Source organism: Rosa rugosa, chromosome 4 (genome assembly GCF_958449725.1).
Source record: "Rosa rugosa chromosome 4, drRosRugo1.1, whole genome shotgun sequence".
NCBI classification, from domain to species: Eukaryota; Viridiplantae; Streptophyta; class Magnoliopsida; order Rosales; family Rosaceae; genus Rosa; species Rosa rugosa.
This window is the reverse complement of record NC_084823.1, coordinates 22,618,182-22,645,643: the sequence shown is the minus strand read 5'-3', so window position 1 is coordinate 22,645,643 and position 27,462 is coordinate 22,618,182. Positions and strand designations below refer to the sequence as shown.

Here is a 27,462-nt window from a genome sequence, read left to right as displayed (position 1 = left end):
TTTTGGTCCAAATATGCATAGGGGTTTGGGTTCAGTGTTTCAGACTTCTCTAATGCGTCGCATAAACATCTGTAGGTGAGTTATATGCTTTACTATTTTGGTCTTGGTCAAAGTAACGTACAGATCAACTCGTGTCACAGCGATAAGCATTAGTGCACACAATTAGAGCCAGTTAAAATTTGAAGCTGGTAAAAGAGGGTTTCCCTTGGGTTGATTATTGCAGATCAGCTATTAAAGCAAACTCCATAGAGTGTAGCTCAGTGGGAGCTAGCCGTATACTGATTTGATCAAAAGATATGCATGGAAATAGTCTAAATTACCGCATTGATGCAATAACGTCCATCTAAAAATGAGACCTCTTATTTAGTCTAAAAAATATTTAAGTTTACAAAATTTGCTGTACTCTTGATAAAAATGACCATATGAGATCAATTTACTCCAAAGTTCTGTTCTAGGTTCATCTTCGGCCTAATAAGCATGAACTAGTCTAGTAGCTAAGAGCAATACAATGAAGTGCCCAGAAAGGATATAACTTAGTTTGAAAACCATATTTCGACCTGGACGGTAGTCTCATGCTCTTGCTGCCAACAAAGACCGAGCCAAAACCTCTTGTTTAGAATACAGGATCACTGTGTATAAAGGCAGTCACCTTGAGCCCTTGAGGTCAAATCATGTTAAAGTGTACCCTGCTAACCTAGGTCTTTTCAATAATTGCTCTACTTTAATTGACGCATAATATTCACAACTCTGCCTTAGATTCCAGGTCTGGTGGGCTGTCCATCACTGATCCTGATTGATTAGGATCTGGTGGAGGTTCTTGGATTGCGACTTCATCACCTAAGATTTTCGCAGTGAACTGCCTAGCCTCCAAATCAAGATCTGGCCACTCAGAAACTATTCTTCTGGCACCCTGCAATCAAAACAAGACACACAACATTCGACATCAAAAAATGGAAAAAGAAAAGGGCAATGAAAATAAGGCAGGTGAGTTTACTCAGTATGACGGTTGCTCTTTCTCTTTTTTTTTTTGGTCAAAGCAGAAATAACAGCCTTAAGTATGACGGATGCATTTACTCAGTGACACAAAAATAAAAGTACAAATAATAATGAGACACAAACCAAAGGAAGCCAGATCTACCTGGAGCTTGGGTTCCTTTGTCATTGGGTTGTTGCAAAGATCTATGGTTTTTGCTTTGGCTTTTGTGGCATTACCACACCATGACTCACACCACAGCCATTCTTGTGGTAATGAAAATATGGGCACTGTATGTTGAGCATAGTTTGGAAGATCCTGAAACACAAATCATGGCATTTAGCATAATGCATGATGAAATAGAAGTGTGCATGTAAAAAGAATACGCCTTGGACACCAGTCATTGGAGCAGCACAAAACCTGGAAAATAATGACTTGTAGCATGAATTCCCCAAAGGAAAATAGGTTTCTCATTGTCTTCTCAAGGGGAACTAAAGAATAAAAAAATTATTAAAAAAAAATATATATCCTATTTTTTTCTGTTTGAAAAGTTTCTCCAGAACCCACACTTCTCCATGCAGCACCCAACTTCTGGTTGCCTCCAATTCTGATTGCCTTAACAGTCCACCCCACATGAATGCTATCATATGATAACATACTCACCTTGCAAAATTGATCTATTGCTTTACAATGCAAAGAAAATAGAATTCATTGACTAGCAAAGACCAACAGAAGTAAACTGACTCTAGTTTCACATAATTATTGCCTCATAAATGCAAAGAAAAATAGAACGCATGACGCATCCCTCATACAAACATACTGATTCTAGTTTCATGCACTTTCATGTGCATCATAAGAGTAACTAAATGCATCACATTGCAATCATAGTAATTGGGCATTATGAGCTTAACTACTTGCCTGATCCAAATTTGATAGACTATTTGGGTCCTTGCTAAGAGTCTCATAGAAAACTCTCAGATTATCTCCTGCTGCAGTCTCTCGAAATTTCTTCAAATCAACGACATACAAAGCACTGCAAAAGATCAACCAATCAACTTCACAGGTTTAGCCCCCACTTAGGATATATAGAATAAAGTTTCAGTTACGGAACTATATGCTTTTGTGCAGATTGATGAAAGTAGTACAATTTATCTTGGTAGATTAGGTTAGAAGTTTATAATTGCAAACTCCCAATACAATCAGATTTCCAAATGTTGAGCCTTCTGGTGTTAAGATTGCGGAAGGAATGAATAGCACAACAAAAAAGTGCAGATTTAATTGATTAAAAGAATGATACAATATAAGAAGTGACCAAGTGGTCGAGAATAAAGGAAAGCACCAGAAAAATCAACTTGAATCAGCAACTAGGGCTCATACGTCACAATACCCACCATAAGAAAACAATATCACCAATATGTCTTATTTTGAATAGTCTCAATGAAAGCACAACTGACCTTATATGATAAGATCTCCCCCGTAAATGTTCTTTCCAGAAACCCTGTTCCAACAAAAAAATTGACATAAAAAACAAGCAAGAACAATGAATCATAATCAAGGAAAACTAAATATGTACAAACAATGGATATGTTGTGGGACAATGCATAAAAGTTGATGAAATGAAGAAAGGAAGAAAAAGCCTTTATCGGTAAGTACTTGTCTCCAAAACCGATATCCATCCATATCCTTGTTGTTGTCACAGAAAGGAGTATATGCCAGAGGTCTTCCTTTTATATCCATGTCATAGAGTTCTCCCATGTCTGCCCTGACAATCTGATCTGCATCAACAAAGATGACCTGCATGTATTTGCACATGTCAATTATCAATCATATCACATATAGATGAAAAAGCAACAAAGCTGACAAACTATAAAATTCTAATACCTTTTCTAACGAAAGGGGGAATATAACATCAAGGAACAAAATTTTATAGGCCCAAATAATTCGTTGCTTTTCTTTTTGCTTGTGCAACCATGTAGGCCACTTGTAGGTGATTAGCTGATACTCAAAGCCATATTCATGAGCCATATGTGGAATCACATCCTGTACCATTTTAATGACCAAACTTCCATGTTAAGCAATCTCATTTCTTCTCGATAAATAATAGAAAATCATGATAAATGTACAACTTAAAAACTTCCTACCTTGAATTGAGGAGAGAGATAGTTCTTTATGAACCAGAATTTAACTGGACGACGGGTGTTCTTCAAGACACTTAAAATCATGATTTTCAAAAACCGTTCGTATCTGGCAAAATATAGCATAATAAAGATATGATAAGGTTCCGTACATCATGATAAGATTTGCATACATGTTTTTTTTTTAAAAAAATGGTTTTGAAATGAGGCAGAAGAAACTATCAGACCATAAGGATGGAGATGAAGATTATGATCGTGAATATTCAATATTAAATTATTGTTAGACCAAAATTATTAATAAATATTTTACATACAATAATATAACTTAATTGTTTGGTCCAGGTAGTCTGGGTCATTTTCACTATAGGTCCTGTAGTTTCAGTTATGACAATTTCAATGCTGTAGTGTGCTAAATCACACCATCAAACAACATGATTTAAAGAAATTTGAAAGCTAGTGAGTTGAAGATATAGGATGAGATGATCTCTAGTCTCTTTCATCATGAAAGATGAGCATTGCGATATGATGATTCACATGCGCAACCAATTCTATACAATGATGATTCACAGGACATTTTCAGTATTGCTTAACTGGTAATGCAGATACCTGAACGAGAACATTCAGTGACTTAATTAATCCAGTATTATTCTCCACAACTATGACATTTAGACCATCTGTAGACTACTTTCAATTCTTTCTTTTTTTTTTCTTTTCTTTTTTCTTAGTACAACTTATAACTGTACATAGCCATCTGTAAATTGGGCACACTCCCCATTTTATAATCCACACTCCCTTTTTCCATTTTTGGTTGTACTTCTTATAAAGGTACAAATTTAAGTTACTAAATACAAATCTTCAAATTACGAAAAATAGAAAGAGGGAGTGTGGATTGTAAACTATGGAGTGTAAATTTCACTTCCCTAAATTTTCCATATCCACATATAACACAACTGTTTATAATCAAAACAATTATGTGAAAGTAACCATGGACTTTATTATGTACCACATCAAGTCTATAAAAGGAATGACTTTATTATGTACCACATCAAGTCAATAAAAGGAATGAAAAGGAAGATAAGCAGATAAAAAGATAAATAAGAAAGACTTACAGGTGTCCAGAAGCAATAGAAAAAATATTTATTGTTTTTCCATGGCGTCCACCTTTTCCCTTCTCCTAAGTAGGGAAAAATGCAAGGTTGTCACTATCCAAAATCAGATTAGATAAGCAGTCATAAAAAAAAAAATATATATATATATATATATATATATATAAAATAAAAAAATAAATAAATAAAAAACCCAGACTAATTCGAATTGATCAATTAAAAGACAGTAGCTCATACAATAAATTAAACAATCACTAGACAATAGAGTGATGTAAAGTTATACAAACAATAGCACAAGAGTAAGATGAGAATTTGAGGAAACCATAACAAAATACACTTTGCTACATGACAGGATGAAAATAATATTGACAATTAAAATATGATAATGCATTTTTTATTTCAAGAAGACAAATTCACAGTCCACTAAATCATATCTATATTTTTTAATTAAAGGCATGATCACGCACAAGTCAAATTGTGAATTTTTATAGTTCACTATAATCAATAGATAACACAAAGGTGGAGAATATTTTGGGAGAGAAGAAAGGTATATTTTGGTAGATGTGCTGATCAATTTTTGCGTCGAGAAAAGCTAGGAGTGCTTTTGGTGATGTTAAGGGAGAACACGAGGATCATATTAGGGAAGGATGGAAAAGTATTGAGGGTATCTTCAGGATTTGAGACAGATCTTTCACTGCTATACTTTTAGATCAGAGCTTCAATGTCTTAAAGCTAGCTAGCTACAGGAAGCAAAACATAACAAAGGAGATTACAACAAATTAGGCTAAGAAAAGAGGTGAACCCTAGGCCAAAAGATAAACCTCAATTAAGAATTTGTCAATCCAAGCAATTAAACCAACTAAGAATTTATTTTGATTGGAAGACTTGAAAATCCATTTGAATTGGACCAACTGTCAATAACAGAACACTGTAATGGATTACAATTTATCCTAAAAGTCCCTTCTCAGCGTGTAAGCTTTATTAAACTGTAAGAGGAACCTTAAATCTAACACATGGTGAATTTCAGTTTGTCCACAAAATAGAAATTTTAACCATTTAAGCCTTGAAGGATGGACAAGTATACTATATACTATTACTACTCACTGATGAAGTACTTTCACTCTGTTTTGAGTGCTCACTAACATAACAAAGGAGACTACAACAATTAGGCTAAGAAAAGAGGTGAACCCTAGGCCAAAAGATAACCCTCTATTAAGACTTTGTCCATCCAAGCATTTAAACCAACTAAGAATTTGTTTTGATTGGAAGACTTGAAAATCCATTTGAATTTGACCAACTGTCAATAATTTGAATTTGACCAGCTGTCAATAACAGAATACTGTAATGGATTACAATTTATCCTAAAAGTCCCTTCTCAGTGTGTATGCTTTATTAAACTGTAAGAGGAACCTTAAATCTAACACATGGTGAATTTCAGTTTGTCCACAAAATATAAATTTTAACCCTTATGTTAATTTAAGCCTTGAAGGATGGACAAGTATACTGTATACTATTACTACTCACCGATGAAGTACTTTCACTCTGTTTTGAGTGCTCACTGCCACCAATTAAACCAGAAGCCCATTTTATAAAGTTGGAGTTCCAGCTACTTCCCTACATAAGTATAGAGACACGCACTCACAGATAAATTTATCACTATGAAAGTAGGAACTAGAACAATAATTCTAATTTGATAATAAGCACTCACCTCAGTAGCATCCTGTGTCTTTTCATTAACATCAGAAAGCAGCAATTTTTCATGCTCCTTTCCCTTTTTCTTTACTACTTCCAGGTGAACTACTCTACCCCGCAGATCATTAATGGTGATGCGTTTTGATAATGTTTTGCTCTGACTTCCATCACCATCCTCTTTTAAAACATAAAGCTCAGAACTTCTTCCTGGAGCAAGTTGTAGGTACCAAACACCAGGAGAGACTTTCATTTGCCAATAACCCAGATTGGCCATCACAAGAGTATCAACCAAATGGGGTGCACTCTTGGTACCAATAATTAACTGAAGGCCTCTGGGCGGATCATGATCTTTCTCAGAACAATGACCTGGTTAAGATTTCGAGTCAGTACATATGACAACATAATAAGTAATTCCCCATCACTAATTGGAGGAAAAATTCATGGTAGTGGCAAGCTACAACTTCCTCCCAAGAAAGCAAAATCATACCCGTCAAAACAAGAGCTTCAAGTTCAAAAACAGCTTGTAATGTTCTTGTCTCACCAAGATTCTCAAGCAAAATATTATCCAAGTCATGCCTGTGTATTAGAAAAGAATTCAGAAAAGCGCAAGTGAAAAAAATGAAGTCCAAAACATGATTTGGATCAAGGATAAAAAAATTACACTGCAATAACAGGCTCAACAAGCCATGGATCAGGAACATCAAGATTCATAGTGAGGGTTTTGGACAGTGGCATGTTTGCAAAAAAGGCTTTTGGCCCATTTACTGTGTAGTCAGTGCTGCTGAAGTCATCCTGCAAATATGACACAACTGAGAGTCTGAGATGGGGAGCAGATTAATGGAGACAATATTTTTGCTTGTAAGAATTAGTCATCTGGCATACCACTGTCGGTACTACATATCTGTAGTAATTCTTCAGAGGAAGATCAACAAGAGAACTCTGCAGAATACAAATGTTAGATCACTGAGGATATTTACAGTACTGTATTAGGAAGAGCAACATATTATTAAACCAAATCTGAACAACAACAACAACAACAACCAAAAAAAAAAAAAATACAGTATTAGTTGTAAAAATTAAATGATGCCAGAAGCCAAGTTCAAATTACATTTAATGAGTTCATCCAATTATTACATTTAATGAGTTCATCCAATTACTAAGCACAACATAATTAAGATGCAGCATCAAACTCACAATTGGATAATTATTAATGCCATCGTCAATCTATTATGATTCATTAATATCTGTATGGTACATCAACTTGAATATCAGTCTCTAGTCATATTTCGCAGATGATGTGGATGTTGACCCTACTACTTGTTAGGAAGCCTAAACCATCTATAACACTGATTCAGATTCAAGTGGTGATTGTTGGTGGCGAGACTGGTAACATAAATTTGAATCCCTAAATCTTTACTCATACCAGACATATACAGCATATCAGACATGCAGGCATCTATGTTTGGACGCAAAAAGTTGAACAATAGAAAGAATAATCTAACAAGGCAAAAAAATCTGCCGTAGGGAAATTTGTGTTGTCCTTGTAGAAAACTTGATATGTGACTAGATAGCAATAAAGAATTTGAAAAGAACAATAGCAGAGATTGTAGAAATAAAACAAATACATAATGTAGAGACATATATAAATGGAAAAGACTACAGAGCATTCTGCCTCACCAACGGATTTAGTACAATTCTCATGCTAGGCTGAACATATTTCCATAGAACCCGAAGAATTGATGATAGCTTCTGGCCAGATGGACTTAAAGGATCAATAACTGCATCTATATGGATACTAGAATTTTCATTGTTCAAAACGATGGCACTGAAAAAGAAAATGAAAACAAAAGTGCAAGTTAAAACAGATGATAACACTATGATTCATGTATTGAAAATGCATTACATTTGTACCCTACACAAAGTATAATACTAGAAACGAAATAAACAGGTATGGAGCAGTAACAATTGGATGCTTCATTAGATTTCTGGTTTCAAAACAATTTTTTATTTGTTAGAAAGTACAATAACAGGACATCTTTCAAGTTTTTTCATTAGTAAAGATTTCACAGTTCATTAAAATAATTTTACCAACGATTTTTCCTCTAGGACATAATTTTTTTTATCTTACTTTAGGATATAATTTGATAGACAAAAAAAAATATCCATTAGTTTATAAGGTATCCAACAAATAAAAATGAGCAATTATAATTGATTGCATTAAATAATTTTACCTAATCTGTACCCAAAAAAATTCCAATTATCAAGGAACAGACAAGTCACCAAACAGTAATATTGATTTATGATAATTGATAAGCAAACAGATAACATATATATATATACAAAGCTTTAAGAATAAAAAGTCAAATTATATTTCAAAATGTTTACAGAATTCTGGAAACAATACTATAATGGAGCTGTATAGTTGTTATTCGCCTGTAAATAAATCTCCTTAAAAGAAAATACCCACTGTTTACCTATATTCTGCATTCAAAACCTCAAAGCGTGCACCTTCAGAACTTCGATCCCGCATAGCCATTGAAGAAGACACAAACATGATAGTATCACTAATGAATTTGCTGCAAACACCATTGTAAAAGTCACCATTAGGCATAAAAATAATAAAGAAAACTTTTTGGATGGGAACATACTTATACAATCACATAAAATCAAAGCCAGAATAATATGATAAATCACAATTATAATTCTATATCATATGTTCAGTGAGAATATACTAATATTGTTTTGTAGGAGCCAATACTGGAGAACTTGGACCTGGAGTTCAGAAAATCTGGCCCAATACTTGTGTAGTTTTTATTACAGGCCAATTTTTACCACTTATTTCTCTTCATATATTTGTCTACAATTAAAAAAAAAGCATTAGCTTCAAATGATGGAATGAAGATAGTGGAAAGATATAAGCAAAACAGCTATCCCTTCTGTTCATACTATCATTATGACCGAGGAAAAATTCTCACTAAGCACAAGTAACTTTGCAATTAGAAACATTATCAGTCACCCCTAGAGACCCTAGTTAGTCCCCCTGACTGGTAATTTTGAATTCATGTATTTGCAATTTTGCATCAGACAAAATTCAAGGACAAAGGAAAATTGAAGACGCCCTGTACTGACATTTAACACCTCATACTGAGTCCATATAATATTCAGCCCTAACTAGATTACGAACCCAAACCCGGGGGCACGATCCAAATGCACAGAAAACCATTGTAGATGTACGACTCATTTTCCACAGTTATAAAGTTGACTAGATTAAAAACTTAAAACGTACAGCTGTTTTAAGATGTCAGCAGAGCAAAACTCTACACCTAAAGAAATAACTTTTTCATGGCAGAAACTAAGCTAATAACATTAACAAACCTTGTCAGTGTGTCTGGATCCACATCCTGCCACTTCACTTCTTCTATTATTTCAACAATATGCTTTATTCTCTGTGTAAACTCCAGAGACTCAAGAAGATTTAAATCATGGCTCAACAATGTGCTCTCCTCATTTACAACCGTTACCTGCCGGACAAATAGGCAGAGAAATATATTATCATGTAAACAGATACCAAATCTATCTTCTTAGTATATATTGAGATAAATAAATTAATAAGATTTCAACTGAGTACGAAGTTCATAGATAAGGCTCACCCGTCCGTTAGTAATGACTGCATTAACACCAGAATCAAGGCCAAGTTGCCTATATAAAAACTGTGCCACCTGAAGGCCACCATAAACAGTCATAAGAACATTTTCGCTAAGATCAGCAATACCAATGTCAGCATTGAAAGAGTAATATGATCAATTATTAATTAAGAACTCACAGGGCACAGGCCTTATGTCCTCCCCGTTATATCTTTCTATAACTATTAATAATAATCCCACGCGTGGGGATGAGCCACCCAGCTAGGCTGGGTTCCAAACCCCTTTTCACAAAACAAAAGAAAAAAAAAAAAAGATAACTTGCAATTTCTGACAAGACAAAAATAGAATTTTAATATAAAATACACACACACACAAGAAATAGAAAGAAATCCAATCACTGACAAGACACAAATAAAAGTATGCTCTAGATTGCTAAGATAAAAAAACAGAGCACAAATATAATGAAATTTTACCTTATTCAACTGTTTTCTCAATTTGTCAGCAGAAAAGTCCGAAAGAGCTGATTTATAGGCCTTTGATGATAACCCATTTGTCTCAGCCAATTCAGAAACTTTATCTATGAATGCTCGAGTGCTCTCCGCACCTTCAGACGGTGCAAGCATGTGATTATGTTCAAACAAGGAGCACACCTGATCCAAGAAAAGTAACACATCCTTCTTGTGGCTGCATAACAGCACTTCAAATCAGCATCATTTATGCAGTCATTGACGTATAACCCATAAAGCTTTCATAAACATACACACCTGTGCAATGATGCAGTGATTTGAAATACTTCAACAAAAAGGAGACTAGAAAGATCAGCACCCTGATTGACACCGAAAAGCACTCCTACTCGAGCCCTATTAGACCCTTCAATCTACAGTAAAGTGGATTTCAATAAACACAAAACAAAAATAACAATATGATGATGTGCACATATGGGAAAATGATGATAGAAAAGAATTGATATTTAATTTAACTGAGTACTAGATCAGTATCACGATCCAAAACTTACCAGATAGTGTAAGGCTTCATGAAGCAGCTTCATCCCTTTCTTTGATGCAACATCAACCACTAGAAGATGAGTCACAGGCTTCAAATCATCCACAGCTGGGAGGAATCAAATACATCACATGTCAGGATTACCTGAGGGAACTTGTAGAACAAACTAGGACTTTTAGTCAGCTTACTTTCGGGGGAATGCAAATAACCAATATCATTGAAGACACCTTCCCCTCCAAGAACAGAAGTGCACAGAGATGTGAACCTTGGTTTTCCACCGGCAATAATCTATAGGGAAGAACACATGTTAACCCAGAAAGATGTACCATCATGACACTAACCAAAGCCGTCTCCTGAAGAAAACATTCACCTGTGGATTATAGCGAGTGGTACCACTTTCTGACAAAAACTTGTCAAGAACATTTGTTTGAGAATTTATATGGCCATAGTATACTTGCTCCTGTATTCTGGGCATCTCATCGTTCATGGAATTTATAAGAGCCTCCTAATCAATGTAAACCAGAAAGGCTTTTAGCTTATGAAACTACACGCTAAATAATGACTACATTCTAATTGACAAAAAACAATATGGAGTGCAATATCTGATATTAAACAAAAAATTTAAAGTAAATGTGAAGAAATTTAAGATCTTAGGTACATTTCATTTTAAGATTGTTCCTTTAAAATCTAAATCATGAAATCTTATCCCATATCACAAGAGATTACTGTGTCCAGGAGCCAATTCATGGGACCACTTATAGATCTTCCCTCCCAGGACAATCCCCTCATTCGGACCAAGTTTGGGTGATGATCATTCTACTTCAAATCCTTACATAAGGGGAAAAAAATGACAATATAAACTAAAAATATCTGAAACAACACCTCACTAGAATCCAACACAAGTCCATTCATCAGCAAACTGCACTGCAGCTTAGCCAAGCCCAGCTTAAAGACAAACATGGTGCTTTCATGTGCAAGTTCCTTGTAAGTTTGCTCCTTCTGCAGCTTCAGCAGTATGCCTTGAGGCGGAGATTTTACCTTTGGTCTACAAAAGGAGAACAACAACATATTTCAGCGCAGCTAGAAATAATAATGACGAATACATATAGTATATATTATAGGAAATCCTCACAAACGTACATGTGCAGCCATAATATATTTTTCAATAAACACTTACAATACTGTTTCTACAAATGCTCCTTCTACATAGTGCATTTCAAGATCATCAGCCGAACCATCAGACTCAACCCGCAATTTATTTATCTGCCATGCGTAAAGAGTCAACTAGAGTGATCTCATTTAGACAAAAATTAAGACTTATAAATGAGTCTAAATTACCATGGAAATATGCCACTGTACAACCGGCAAGCATTATTTTACAATAACATCACTAGAGAAATATAACCACCTGAAATCATCTAAATTACAAGAACCTCAAGAAATGTTTATGTGGCACTTACTAATATTAAGTTCTCTCTCCAAATGAGTCTAACATGAGGCTTATATATTTTGACTATCATTACGTCCCATCTACTGCTTTTCTTTAACTTCGCTGCTTTCAATATACTTTCTACCTTATATTACACTTGATTGCATTATTGTGTATGACAATTCTGTGTCTGCGAGCAAAACTTTCTTAGGGATTACTTTGCTTTATAACTTTGTACTTAATTGATCATATTTCAAAGCATGTCATTGAGTACTTTTCAACCCAGTCATGGATTGTCTCCTGCCAACTTTTCTACCTTTTTTCTGTTCATCCATTTAGGTTTGATTAAAGAAAGACCTTTATCTATTGTAGCATACTTGGAGGTACATCATCATGAGGAAAAGGAACACATTGTCCTTGACGTGAACTCTTTGACACATTCTTGTTATTACTAAATAATAACTTTTTGATCTTGATATATATCAGTTTCATTTCAGGTGCAATTATTATTTTTATTTTCAATTTTTGGACATAACAAATTTTGTTGATCACAAACAATGGTACAATAAAAGAGGAAAAGAGGTCCCCAACAGATAAACAGCAAAAGACAAAAAGCTGCACCAAATGCAATTTTTTGGGTGTACATAATAATAATCTGGAGGTAAATATGACTGAAGCAAGGGAACGCACTTACATTGCTCAAAAATTGGAAAGCTGTTTGAATTCCATGATTTTCCTTGATATAAATAAAGAGGCGTATTATCTGAAAAAAAAAGTTTATGTTTACAATTCAGTAACAACTTTGCCGACAGTATTTTGATGAAGCTGCTGCATGACATTCTGTATGATGAGTTAACAGATGGAAATAGAGAAGGTGGCTGATGCCATTATATGAAATTAAGAATGTAAAACAATTGTTGGTGCACGTCCTAACAGTTAAGCTTTTGGGACTGGTAAAAACCAATAAACTTTATCACTATATAAAAGCAGGATATCCTTTTCAAATCTCCGCAATTGAATCAGCCCATTATAAGTTGAATTTCAAATGTCAGGCTCAACCAACAGAGAGAGACCAGAATACAAAATAATTACTGGCCCAAATCCTAATAGCTACAGCTTTCAGTGAAGAATGGTACAGCAGCAAAATTTATCAAACTGCATATAATATAGAATGAAAAATAACAAGAGGATTAAGGAAGAAAATTACCAGGTTGGATATATCCTCCTCAATTTTACTATCATCACTGCTAGTTTCAATTTGCTTGATCAACTTCGAAGAATACAGCACAACCCCAAATCTCATGGGAAAGTTATTCTCATACAAAGAAATAAGCACATCAATAGACTGCAAGATTTTAACAACATAAAACCATCAGAACAAGTATCAGTAGCAAGATAATATGAAACAGGAAAACTAGCTCAAATAATTGTTGGCAAAGAAACTAAAAGGCTATAACTTGCCTCAAGACCACAAACAGTTGATGGATCAATAACGGAAACAGCATGGAAAAGGTTTTTGCGTATATAACGTAGCTGTCCAGGGAACACTGGCATCAAAATCTACAAAAGAAAAAAATAGAATAAGTAGAAATCAAGAAATCATCGACGTATGGTGCAATCCAAATAATAGATATAGATATATACATATTATTTAGATATGATTCAGATTTCCTTACACAGAAGGCCAGTGTGTGTAAAGAAAGCGAGAGACAGAAGCAGAGAGAGACAGAGACAGAGACAGAGATAAACAATATACCCACCTCATTAAGGTTGCTCCTCCAACGCTTATACATAGCATCTTCTTCCAAGTTATTTAAATAATGAACATGATTCGAGCGAAAATCTACACGCAACATATTAGATTCTGGAGGAGGCAGAGTTGACAGGAGTTTCCGTACAGTGCTATGAGGTATCTGCAATAGTTGATAGTATCAATCTTTACACGCAACCAATTTATGATAGAATATATTGAATAAATTTGATTAAAGCTTTATATATCGAATTCAAAAGTAGGCTTCGACTGAATAGATGACAGTTGATGACACTACCGGGTGAAATCCTTGATTCAATATTTTAATAAGAGTGTGAATAATCACAGCCCTATAACTACTACGTTTTCAAGCAAAATACTTAGGTTTCAACAACACCAAGAAACTAAGAAAGAAGGGATCGGTGGCAAAACAATTAACAACAAAATATACCTAAACAATGGAGACAAGTGAAAAAAGAATCAGGAGAGCTAATGACTGTGTCTGGTGAAATTCTTAATTGAACATTTTAATTTAGATCTGCCGGTGAACGCACTTAATCAGAGCCCTAGAGCTACAACCCTCTCTATTCAGTTAGTTAAAGGAATGAAAAAGAACAGAAAAACGAAGGAAACTTTTTTAACAAAGAAATGGTGGCCAAAGCAGAAAATAAAGTACCCCAAAGAAATAGGGAACTTTTTTCTTCTTTAAGAAAGATGTCTAATCCTCATTTCTCGCAAAAGAAGTTTACGCCGTTATATTGAGTTTTATCCCAAATATCAAGACAACGTGCAAAAGTACTCGTGACAGCATTTCATTTGATGGAAACGAACAGAGGAATGTCATAACTTGTCCACATATTAACCTATCATCTATTATATTCAAGCTGAACATAGCTAAGAGTGAAAGACATTCACCTTCAACTTTGAAAAGTGATCAGCCAATAATAAATCCTGATGGACCAAGTCAACCAACCTATAAAAATATTAAAGAAATGTAATGTTAGAACTTGAACAGATTAAGTTGAGCATTATACTTGCAGCAACTCAATGATCATCGAATGATAAATAAAATGTGACAGAAGTAAAGCCAGACACGTAAATCACAACTGAAGCGCACTCTTCCAGATAAGTCAAACTTAAAACCATTTTCAATCAAGCATTGGCAGCAAAAGTGATAAATGATAGGGAGAATAGTCACTTTGGTCACTCAACTATGACTCATTCGACACTTTGGTCACTCAAGTTTCAAATATATCACTTTGGTCACTCAAGTATTACACTGTCATTCACAAAAGTCACCCAAGGGGCATTTTTTCTCACAACAAAGTGACTTTTGTGAATGACAGTGTAATACTTGAGTGACCAGATATATTTGAAACTTGAGTGACCAAAGTGTCGAATGAGTCATAGTTGAGTGACCATTTGTGGAATTCTCTCCATTTATTCAATTTTACAAGAATGGATCGCTTTCTCAAGATGTTTGACAATTTGTAGTAAACAATTGTAAAAGGAACAACAGTATTAGCAACAAGAATATCAAAATACAGCCAAGCCAATTATCCTAAGAGATGGCAGCCTCCGGATGCAAGTTTAGAGGGAAGAAAGAGAAGTCTCTGAATGATAACACCAATATGTACAAAGGGAGCCCAAAGTTTAGCCTTATCCCACAGGAAATCCATTATATCCCCATAACTACCTCTAAAGATTCAACTTTTCCTATCTGACCAGAAAACAGACAACAGAGAACCTCTACAATACGCCTTCAACCCCAACTTCAAAGGCACAAAACTCTATAAGAAATAAAGAAAAACAAGAGGATGGCATTACCCAACTCAATCCAGCAACCTAAAGACAGCTTACTTTTAACCGTCCAAATATTGTCATTGGTAAGAATCCTCGAAGTAGAACCTTTGGAACCAAACATAGAATCTCATAGCATTCTAGAAATAGCACAGGAAAAAAAAAAAAAAATCGTCCAGCATTGGGGTTATCTTTGTTGCACTGCAATTCCCAATCTCCTAAGTGAAAAGTATTTCCAACCAAGCGGCTTTACCTTCTTTACACTAAAAGGCATTATAGTCTATCATCTATTATGTTAGATTGAAAAGCAATCGTAGTCTAGGGTCTTTGTCTAGGCTAATTGCTAGCTTAATTTGCCGTGGACTCCTACCTTGTCCACCTTGCTGGTAGGCTTTTCTTGTAATAAAAGCTGTTTCTTTCCCAAAATATATATATATATATATATAGATATAAAACCACATGATTCCATAAAAGATTACATAACTTTACGCATTTTGTATTTGCATGTACATAAATGCAAAATCATTTTTGCCTAAAATACTCGAATATTTTGTTAGTTTTCCAACTCAATAAAGAACCAACGCTAATTTCATATATCAGCTTAACATATTTATGTATACATGTATCTAATCTAATATTTTAAACAGATGTATTTAATTAATAATTGTGCCCTCACTATGATTACTATTTTATTGTCATATTCATAAACTGTACAAGGAATTTCTTATTGAGGAGATATTTGAAATGGAAACCCAACATGAGGAAAAGTCCCTTAAGATCAGCAGACGAATGAATGACAAATTCAAGTAAAACAAAACTACCGGATACCATTCTTGAACAAGCACATACGATGAGGCATTACGTGAAATTAATGTGGCAAGATTGCAGATGAAGGTACGTGTTTTAATATACTAAGATAAACAAATAAAGCAACTGAATAAATCTATCATTTAATTAGTAAAGCCAGAAATATTGGTCAAGACGAGAAATCCTAGGAAAATTGGTAATGACGAGAAGTATCAACATAGGTAAGAATGTGTGAGATTTAAACTACGACAACCTCCCATGTTCTACAGTGAAAGAATGAAAAGGAATTCAGTATGAGAAAAGGTATTACAGATACAGGTCAATATCTTCAATATTGACTAAAGCACCATTCAGAGCCATCAAGGACTTTCCAGGTGGAATCATTCTCTGGTTTGCAGTAATTTCATCTTTAACTGAATCATTGAGCTGCCAAGCATAAGGTCAGTTAATTCAAGACAACAGAAAAGAACTCCTTACAGTAAAACAGACTTACAGGAAATGAGGAAAAAACAGCTAGTTTCCACTTCATATCAAATTCAAATTGTACAAAGATACTTTACCTTCATGCGAGATAAGGAAGAGACAACACTGGGAAAGTTTTGATTAATTTCTTGCATTGACTGCAGAGGATCAGTGGCATGCACTATCCTCTGTGCAGTTTGATGTCCTAAATCTGTGGAAAAGTCTATATTTAGCCTTCTGTAGTTTAGTAAGCATTGAAAGTATAAATAGCAAAGTCTATCATTTACCCGTCTATAATTCATTAATCATTAAAATTGTCAATAGTAAAGTTTTAAATTGCAGATACCTTTTAGTTCCCAAACATCAAGTGTATCAGATACTGTTGATGACAAAAGATAATCCCTAAAAGCCATTATCTCTGATGTGAGTTCGGGTTTACGCTCCTGCAGGTGGAAAGAAGGATACTATAATCATTTAGGTACGGTGACAAACTGGAAGTTCTGACCTTCAGAAACAATAATTGCATGTGTTACCAAATTTCATTGACTACCATCGACATAGATAATAATAGCATCAGATCACGAGAAGCGGGTTGGCGCAACTCAGAAGGATCAAATCAACTCAACAAAATTTCAACGCTTGCAAATACAAGCGTCTTCCATTAACCCTTCAGTTTGTCAAATATACAATCTTCATAGGACAACAGAACCAACTTTGATAGCCTTCAGAATTTTCTAAAGGAACCTAGCTCTTAACATTTTTGTTGTATTACTTCTGACTACTCTGTAATATAACATAATTTTATTTAAGGGCACAATGCTTTTATAACAGAACTAATTTTCTTGCTGAAGTATGCCAATTGAATGAATCTTTTTACTATGGTAGAAGGCATGTGACATCCCATTATCTTCACTCACACTACAAAGTGTTTCAAAAGAGTTTTTATAACTGATTTTCTAGGAATGACCAAGTTCTTTTTCACTCCTTTTTTGTACTTCTGTTGACCACACCACAAGGGATTCAGTAAGGGAAAATAAAAAGAAGAAAGTATGCTCAAAATTGATTTGACTAAAGTTATCCCTTCCCTTGATATAAAGTCCAAGGCTTTATTCCAACCCACCAACCTCCTTTCCACCTTTTCTAACACAGGATCTCAAAAGCTTACTGCCCAAGGATTACCTCCAAGAGGCATTCCCAAATAATTCCATGGCCAACTCCCGACCTTACATCCACAAAATAGATGACAACCCCTCCATTCTACCTTCCTTCAGAATCCATACCCCAGCCACACAACAATGCACTTGGGCTAACTGGTTTTCAGCAGTACTCTAATGAAAATCTCAGTGTGCCATATGAAAAGAATCATGTGCTGTACTTTTTCGGAGAAAAAGTATCATGTTCTGTATTTCGTCCATATCTTTTAGCAAAAATTTAAGCCGTGGCATTTCTAGTTCATTTTCATTGGGACACAAACGAGAACTATAACCACCCACCCAGAAAATCTAAGAGACAAGCTAGTGACCATACATCCAATTAAAGAAACACAAAGGAATCAGTAAGAAAGAAAAATTAGACTATCTTTTTTATAAGAAACAAATTTTACTGATGAAAACTTGATTACTAAGAAGTGGGGCTAGACTTCCATACACCAACAAAATCGACAAACACAGAAGGAAGAGACACCAAGCAGAAGTACAAGAGAATTAATAAATTGTTGCACTCCAATCAAAATGAATGGCAGTAAAGGAGCCCATAGAGTGGACACTGCTAGTTAAGATGTCAAACTCATCCCCCCTCACATTCTCAAATATTCTTTTGCTGCACTCCATCCACATGATACAAAACACCGCCATTATAGCACATCTCCCAATAATAAAACCAGAGCTCAGAGTAAAAACACCACAAAAGGAACGGAGAATAAAACCTGAATATTATAAAACTATTCCATATGTACCAGCCTATTAATCAGAACCAAATATAGAGCCCTGCCCCCTTAATAATTTGTTGCACTTCAATCGAAGTGAATAGCAAAACAGTAGCTATTCCTAAAAACCAAGAGATTGAAGCCCATAAAGCTGCCCATAAACAGACACTACCCAATAAGAAGTCAAACTCATCTTCCCTGAGCCCGACAGTCTCAAAAAAAAAAAAAAATCTTTTCTCTCCATTAAAAGGATCCAAGATACCACCATCAGCAAAGCTCCCAAGAATCAAATAAGTGTTTGGAGTAAAAACAAGGCAAAAAAAAAAAAATATATATATATATATATATATATATAGAATTAAGAATATTATAATGCCATGCATTTCAACTAGTGGCAGCCTATTAATCAGAAACCAAATAAATAATCCTACCCCCTTACGTCAATCCACAAATGGTATTATAGAATCCATGAATAACTGCTGCATTTATATTTGTACACAAAGACATAATGTAAACTATGTATTAAGGATGACAAACCAGAATTTTAGAGAATATAAACCCTCTGACTTCTTGGCTGAGATCTTCAGTCCGAGGATCTTCTAACGTGACACCTGCAACTCAAACCTCACACATATGAGGGGACTTTTCGTTTCTGGCAATACAAAAACAGGATAACATGAAGATAGGGGAAGAAAAAATAATATACAAGTAAGGTATACTTAGTACTGAATTCAAACACTTCTAGCCTAAACCTGAATCTTTTCATTTGACTCAAGTTCATTCCAGTGGTTTGGAGTCCTAGTTGATGAGCCAGCTATACAAGATATACGATTACTTCAAGCTACATTGTGGAACCGAGCTTGCTGTAATGTGTAATGTGTTCCCTACGTTTGTTTTTGCATTGTCCATATGCATGGGCATTATTGTGGCAATTAAATTAAGCTGTTGGAAATTTTTTTAATGAAAATGGGTTCTCTTCTTAGAGAATTAATTTTTTTTTTTTTTGGCTTGTTTCAATCCTACGCTATTACAATCCTTGCTTGTTTCAATCCTACGCTATTACAATCCAAGGATTCACATTTCCCGACATAGACCCAAAAGATGCTGTGATCCATTTTTCTTTTCCTCAAAGACTCTTGGATCCTAATAAAAAGCTAGGATTTAAATTGGGTTAAATTCATTTCACCTCCCTGAACTTTACATCTAAAATCCTTTGTGCCCCCAAACTTCTAATTTGATCAGATATGCCCTTATACTCTCCAATTTGGTTAATTACAGCCACTAATTTGACAATTACTCAATGAATTGCTGACATGGCGATTCCAATAAGACCAAATTAGCCATGGCCATGAAAATGGTGTGTTTCTTGCGTGACCCAATGCCAAAAACTAGTTTGAGTGGGCTCGCCACGTCAACAATTCATGAAGAAGTTGAAGGCTTAGATTTATAATTGATCAAATCTGAGAGGACAAGTGACCAAATTAGAAGCCAAGGGAGGGCAAACAGTTTAGGTGTAAAGTACAAGGACGTGAAATGATTATAAAATTCAAGCAAACATACACATTCAACCAGCAACACATCTAGATCCTTTTTCAATATAGCCAATTCATCCACTCTAGACTAGTTGTGAAATTCTCAAAGCAGAATACTTTGTTCTCGGTAAAAGTTCAAGAACCTTGCACAACTGTACTAACAGTACTGACAAAAAAAGACATTTATTGAGACTAAAACTGAGATTTTATTAAGAATAATAAGCCAAAGGATATCAAGGACAAGAAATCCCCGACAACCTAAAAGAACTCAAGACTAACAGGAACTTATCATGACACTACAGCTTTCCTGAGAAAAAAATAACATATGACTAAGGTTTCCCTAAGCTGAACTAAGACACTCGTGCAATAAAATAAGTCTGACAGAAATTTCATACAGAAATAAAGATAGAAAGACGAAGACCATCTTCACGGTTGCAAAAGATCGGAACCAACTTCAAAAACAGAATGCAAACTTTGACTAAGGTTTGAGCAAAAATTTGTAATCAAAGCCACAGCTAGAATCATCTATCTTACCTTTCTTTATTGCACTATCGTCCATGGCCTTATATTCCATGTTCTTCAAAGCAAGTTCGACTCCATAACCACCCAAGTTTAACGAATCTTTTGTACCAACAGCACCACAACGGTCAATCTCTGCTTCGCAGCCAGAAGGTAATACTTGCCTAACCACATACTTAACATTACCCTAGAAATTTTTAGGACAATATATTAGCAAATATTTGTATAAATAAATTAAACAATTTAAGAAACAAAATAACATATGTATGACATAGGGTAAATCCTGCATGCAACTCTCACCCCATAAACATATATTTCAAAAAAAAAAAAAAAACATATACCAAAACATTTGGATATAAAACAAAACAGGAGAACAGAAAAGACAGAACCGGTACGGAGCAGATAAACATAACAACATGCTACGAACTAGGTGATATCAGCGGTACATCACACTTTAACTATCCTATAAAGAAGGAAAAGATACAGTAGAGCATATCTACACATATCACCCCCATGTTTACCACCTGTATCTAGGCATTATGTATTTCAAATGAGTATCATATGACTAACAGATATAAATCTTAAACCGAAAAAGTTTGTTCAAGAAAAGTAAATTCAGTCATGCATGTGTATAATGTGTTACTCCTATAATGGCATCACTTCTCAAATCTGCAATATGCTTGAGAGCATAAATGAATGGTCCAGACATAAAAAGAAAGCTAATAGGGTAATGCACACATATAAACTAAACAATATATGCAGCTTGACATAGAGGAAAACTTCCTAAAGAATCCAGGATAACTTTCACTTCAAAATGCCTAGAAACTAATGGCCACCCACTCTACCTCCACTAATGTATTCCTGTCTTACAATATGATTGATACCCATTCCTAGACTTCTAGCATCCATTGTTTCAATTCAAAGACAAATGAATTATAATATATTATGATTGTTCACTCGAGCGCCTAGGAGGGGATAAAGTATCTAAGATGGTGTACCTCTTTTGCAGCTTCAACTAGGGTGACATGAAACTCCCTAAAGCACTCAGTTCCAAGAGCTCCATAAAGAACAGCAACTGGACTTCCAACAATTGAATCAAAGTGGATGTGGTCAAATTCGAAGAGTTCAGGCTGCTGAAATGAATCCCTAGAACTGAAAACCAAGAAATATAAATTTAAGGAGTTGTAGAAGTATGGAAATTCAGAGAGAGAGAGAGAATAAGACAAAAGGAAAGAGCAAATTCTTACGAATCTCTAGGACTGTTAAGCCAACTTTTTAAGTCTACAGCATCAAAGAACAGAGCATCTCCAGTATCCACCCAACAACATTTTCCATTAGGACTTCTTGGGTTTAGACCAACATTCAAAGGATCTGACTTTTGACTTTCCACGTGGTCATTTGTTTCTGAATTTCCGCTGGCATTTCTTGAATTAGTTTCATCAACTGGTGGGAAAGATGAAAGAGACTCTTCAGCTAATTGCCGGTAAAGCACCAATCTTGGGGATGCAGATCTCAAAGTAAGAGAGAATTCAAATAAAGAAGCCAATGGTTCACTCAAAATAGAGAGCCCATGTTTCAAAATTTTTTTTAGGCAACCCTTAGCATTATAAGAATCAAGATCATCCTTATCAGTATGATGCCAGATGTCAATGAATTCCCAAAAATGATCTTTCTGTTCTCTAGATAGCAATTCACTGCACAAGAAAAGAAAAAAGAAATGGAAACATGATAGCTTGTTAGAAGCCAATATATAATATGAAAATAAATAAATAAACTTATTTGTAGAACAGATTCAAGCTTTAACTCCAGATTCCTGTTTTCAAGTAGGCACTTTAACTCCAGATTCAAGCTTATCTGTAGAACAGTGATCTATGCCTTTTTTTTTTTTTTCTTTTTTTTTTGGTTACAGGGAGGCCTAAAAAGGCCAAAAACCAAAAGACAGAAGAAAAAAAAATAGCCAACAAGGCTCCTGAGAACCCTTCTGAATCTAGAGATATCGTCTAAATCATCTAGATAAGCCTGAGTAGCATAACTAGGAGGGTCTTCCATGAGATGAACACCATAATCAACTACAAGGATCTATGTATTTCTCATGCACAAATAAAGGTTTGGTATATATAATGGATGTGAGTCTGTTCTAAATAATCACAATAACAATGATATAGACAGATTTTGGGGGAGAAGGCCCTACCAAGCCTTCAAGTGATAGCCAATTTTTACATCATCGGTCCTACAAATTGTGACAGTTTAGGGTGTTGGGGTGTGATTGTCTAGATAATGGAAAGTTGGCTACAGTTCAGTCCAAAATGGCACCTGCGTGTGCCGACTTTCGCAAGAAGCAGACTCAGCTATGATAAAATGATATCTCTAAACTCAAAAACCAAGCTCAAAGTTATGCCTCTTATGTAGATATGGACACCGAAAGGGAATTATGTTGCAGTGATTTTGCATATGGTTATGAAAAAGAAAATCTGATGGAGCTAAGAGCAGAGAGCCAATGCTAGTTTCTCATCACAAACAAATTCACGTAAGAAAAGAAAACGAAGCTCCGCAATCAAGAAATAGAGTATAAGAGTTAATTGAAAGAGAGATGCATTTCATATTTCATACATACCCAGCTTCTAGGAGCAATGGAGTGGGGGACCACTTGGCCCGAACGGCGACCTGCACATTCTTGGGCCTCCGATTCAGAGCTGAAACCGAAACCGAAACCGAGCCAATCAAACAAATCAAGATGATAATACCACAAAACGCACGGCTCCCCATTTCAGTTTGAGATTCGGATCCTTCAGAGATCCAACATGGTGCCTGCGTATCTATTTAGGTTTTGGGGTGAGAGAGATGAGAGCGATGACTGAACTGAAGAAGAAGAAGAAGAAGACGAAGACGAGAGAGAGAGAGAGTGTGTGGGAGGGAGACTGGTTTCTATTGGTCTTCGCCGTGTAGAGTGCTCAGTTCCAATTTTTATTTTCTTTTTTTCTTTTTCGTTTTCTTTTGCAAATCAAATCAAAAAAAAAAAATTCTTTTTTTTTCTTTTTCTTTTTTTAAAACCGTGATTGTCATTTGTTTTACGGTACATATGTTTGAAATTAAAAAGAAAAAAAAATCATCACCGTAACTTTACAATTTGGTTTACGATGAACCAAAATTGCTCAACAAAAACACGTGTACACCACGCGCCAGAGGTTACAGGGTCGAGACTAAGTCAACAGCAAGCAACAAAAACCACTGCAAGTGGCCTAGTGGTTCTTGCCTAGTTGGGTGTGCTCCCCAACCTACGTTCGAACCCCGAAGCTGTCAAAGTGGTCAGGCACTGTGCTGCAATGCACAGTTGGAGCATTTCACATGCGCCGAAGGGGGGGTTTATCTTGGGCCTAGGAAGCCTTTGGGTTCCCCTTGACAGAGTCAAAAAAACAGCAAGCAACAAAAACAAAAAAATTCAAATGACAAAATAATAGTTTGTCTTTTCTAAGGGTAAACGACAAGCTTTATTCGATATAAAATTATTTTGTATAATGACACTATTACAAAAAGTGCATCACACAACACCCATCAGACAAGAGATTAAAAGTCTACCGTCGTCTGATAACGTGAACTCCATTGTACAACGGTGTTAATGAAGTTTTGTTGTGGGAATGCTACCAAATTGATGACTTTGTCTTCAGAGTTCTATCACACAACACAATTATGCATGTTTTGTTGTCTAAATGACACAAAATTTAGCGGCAGATATCCCGCCATCACTGAACTCAAAATTCCTTCCCAAGACAAGTTCACCAATGTAACAACATAATTATGTTTCATATGTTGTAAGAATGTTGCATGCTACAACGGTGTAGTTGTTTTTGTTGTATGACTAGAACTGGGCGCCAAATTCTGCGCCAAATTTTGAGTGGGCAGCAATGTTGTAAAAATTTGACACCTTCTACTAGGTATACCGAGTGTGTGATATAAAAAATGGCACAACAGATTGTGGGCATTCTGTTGTGTGAAGGCTCAAATATATTTGAATTGCTTCCCCCAAACCTAGCTAGGCAGGCAAATTTTCATCCTTGATTTGACATCATATACTCTCCTACGACAGTTGTTTAATTATCTGTTGTATGATGAACTTGGACAAATTTGTTGAAGTGTGTAAGACTGTAAGTCTCACCAAACCGCACTTTGGACAAATTTATTGAAGTGTGTAAGCTAGTCTCACCAAACCGTACTTCTCACCAAGCTGCTACTTCTTTCTCACCAAACCTAGCTATATGTCGAGAGAAAGGAAAAAATTGTTCTAAACCTAAAAACTTGTTCTTTCCCTCTCGATCACTATCTAAACTTTCTAGCCAGAGTCAAAACACTGTCAATCGCTCTCGAAACCTAGATATCAGGTTTCTCTGTCTCCAAATCTGGGCGACCGGAACACTTTCGAAATCGCCATTGAAAATCTACAGAAAATAATCCTGACCCTCGCCACCGACGGCCTCCCGGTCCTCCTCAACTGCCTCTACGATGCCTTCGCCGATCCCAAACCCAATGTTAAGAAAGGGTCTTTGAGTTTTTACGCCTCCTCCTCACATTGGTCTCCGTCTTCCACGCTGATTTCACATCGACCCATCTCACCAAGATCATCTCCCACATCATGAAAAGGCTCAAGGATGCCGACTCCGGCGTGAGGGACGGTACTTGAAGGGGGAGAGCGGCGGTGACAATATTGTGTTAGTGCATGAGTCAAAATTATCCGGTTTCGTTCCACATCTATTGGGTCAGTACAATTGGAATTCTTCTCTGTTCTTGCTTTTGCTTGATTGATAATGATTCTGGAGAATTTTGGACGGTACTATTTTGTGAATTTCAACTTTTGATTGATAGAATGTTTATTACGTTTTAATTCATGTAGGCTTCTCTCTCAGCTTGTACGATTACTGGGATAACAAATTGAACTGCTCAAGTACGAGTTTCTATGGTATTACTTCATTGAAATATTTTTTCTTTTAAAAAAAACTTGGTTTGTTAAATTGAGTAGGAATCGTCGTTTCTTTGATAATTTACTGTTGTAGTGACCTTTCTCAGTACTTTACACTCTATCTGTATAGTTGAGACAACATGATTTATGAGTGTTGAGGTGGTGTGAGTTTGATTGCTGAGAGTTAGTGCGTGCCTATGGAGAAAAGGGTACAACTTGAAAAATATATTACAAATTTCTTAACTAGAGTATTGATGTTTATTTTTGAGTAGAAGTGTAAAGTACTGGCCGTTGATGAACACAGAATTTATTCATATTACAAATCTATGTCCTTTTTGTTTAACACAGAATTTATTCATATTATTTGTTTGACTTATTATTAAATGGATCATTATGTTATCTAGCAAATATAAACCTCCTTAGATGTGTCACAACAGTCTAGTATCAAAAGAATTTATCTATTTTCAGCTCATTCTTTTCTTCTTGAGTGTTTGATTAAGTGTCTCTGCGAGTTTTGGTCATTCTAGGCTACTTTCATTTTGGATTTTTTCCTAAAAGATTGACAATTGGATGGTGAATTGCTGATTTGGTTGAGTAGACGAGTTTATACTTGATTAGTGATTTGAATGTCAAGTTTGGGCACGTTGATATCTTTTTCTATTTGTTTTTACACTTTGTCATATTACTCCTGAGAATGTTTAGCTCAGATAATTGCTATTGATTTGGAATTGCTATTGTCTGAATATACATGTTAGTGTTGTCGACTGAATGTGTGAACTTGAGAAAATGAGAGAGAGTTGGTTATGATTTAGAAATTGCATCCAAGAGCCTCACCGATGAAGACTGAATGTGTTTATATATTTTGATTGAAATTTGAACTTTAATAGTATGATTGAGATAATTGGTTTACTTTGCAGCGAAAGGGTGGGCAAAATTCGAGAGAGAAACCAAAGACGGAGTCCTAGCTAGTGGAAGCGGTGGGGAAACTCAAGCATTAGTTCTACCCATCAGTTTTGGAAGGTAAAATCCAGTTCTAGTATAATGTCAAAAGGGAATGTGGAAGCCTAAATCTTATATTATTTGCTGGGTGCAGATTTTGATCTTTACTTGTTTGGTTTGATAACAAATGTGCTACGGTGAAGAAAAAGCGTGGGATTCAGGCCATCTAATAATGATTAATTGCACATATGTAGGAAATTTCATTATTCAACTACCATTACAAAAGATAGACTGAACAAATGTAACGCATTTACTAAAGTTTGAAAAAGTTTTTTTTTTGTTCCCTTTATTGAATTTCAGATTATATTGCATGACATGTTTCTAGTTACTAATGCTTGGTACTTGCTACAGACTTAAGGTTTTGCAATTTTGTACTTTGCTTTTCTGTTTTCCTTTTTGTTTTAGAGATAGAAACTTTGAGTCACGGTGTTTGTTTGTCTTTCAGCTTGATAGCTTTAAGGGTTTGAAGGTACATGCACTCCTATATAATGAATGTCTTTCTGTCACAGGGATTTCTTAATTGGAGGGTGTGCTGGACTATTAGAGAAGGTGTTGACTATTGCTGCAGGTGAACATCAACGTTTTTGATTGATTTGTTTGGTTTAAATTTATTGGACTATTGCTGTATATAGCTTGTCTTAATCATCTATTGTTACACTTACTTTAACATGTTGTGCTTCTAGTTTGATTACTATGATATAGTATGATCATTAATTCTAAGTGTATTGTTTGATGTG

General features: G+C 35.3%; 1 protein-coding gene across 1 annotated transcript; it reads right to left on the bottom strand.

Moving 5' to 3' along the window:
* Nucleotides 1–342: 342 nt before the first annotated feature.
* On the bottom strand, nt 343–23,722 carry LOC133741795 (UDP-glucose:glycoprotein glucosyltransferase). Its single transcript, XM_062169516.1, has 37 exons — nt 23,390–23,722; nt 22,023–22,469; nt 21,774–21,927; nt 20,791–20,962; nt 19,262–19,335; nt 17,147–17,243; nt 16,899–17,011; nt 16,649–16,764; nt 14,647–14,704; nt 13,742–13,894; nt 13,443–13,541; nt 13,189–13,326; nt 12,676–12,744; nt 11,730–11,815; nt 11,435–11,597; nt 10,923–11,057; nt 10,741–10,840; nt 10,566–10,660; nt 10,315–10,427; nt 10,024–10,234; nt 9,557–9,625; nt 9,282–9,427; nt 8,381–8,482; nt 7,584–7,731; nt 6,789–6,845; nt 6,568–6,698; nt 6,394–6,482; nt 5,923–6,272; nt 5,739–5,828; nt 4,218–4,282; nt 3,115–3,217; nt 2,855–3,013; nt 2,627–2,767; nt 2,428–2,471; nt 1,892–2,006; nt 1,139–1,291; nt 343–910 (listed from the first exon to the last, which is right to left on the bottom strand). The coding sequence occupies exons 1-37, from the start codon at nt 23,539–23,541 to the stop codon at nt 740–742; spliced, it is 4,878 nt and encodes a 1,625-aa protein (XP_062025500.1). The 5' UTR covers nt 23,542–23,722; the 3' UTR covers nt 343–739.
* Nucleotides 23,723–27,462: the final 3,740 nt, after the last annotated feature.

Bases quoted from the DNA above. Each gene is read 5' to 3' on its own strand.
- LOC133741795 (XM_062169516.1), bottom strand. From the start codon at position 23,541: ATGGGGAGCCGTGCGTTTTGTGGTATTATCATCTTGATTTGTTTGATT. The intron at 20,963-21,773 runs GTACACCATCTT...AAAAATTTCTAG, and splicing joins TAGTTGAAGCTGCAAAAGAG to GGTAATGTTAAGTATGTGGT. The intron at 19,336-20,790 runs GTAAGATAGATG...TTTGAGTTGCAG, and splicing joins CGATAGTGCAATAAAGAAAG to GTGTCACGTTAGAAGATCCT.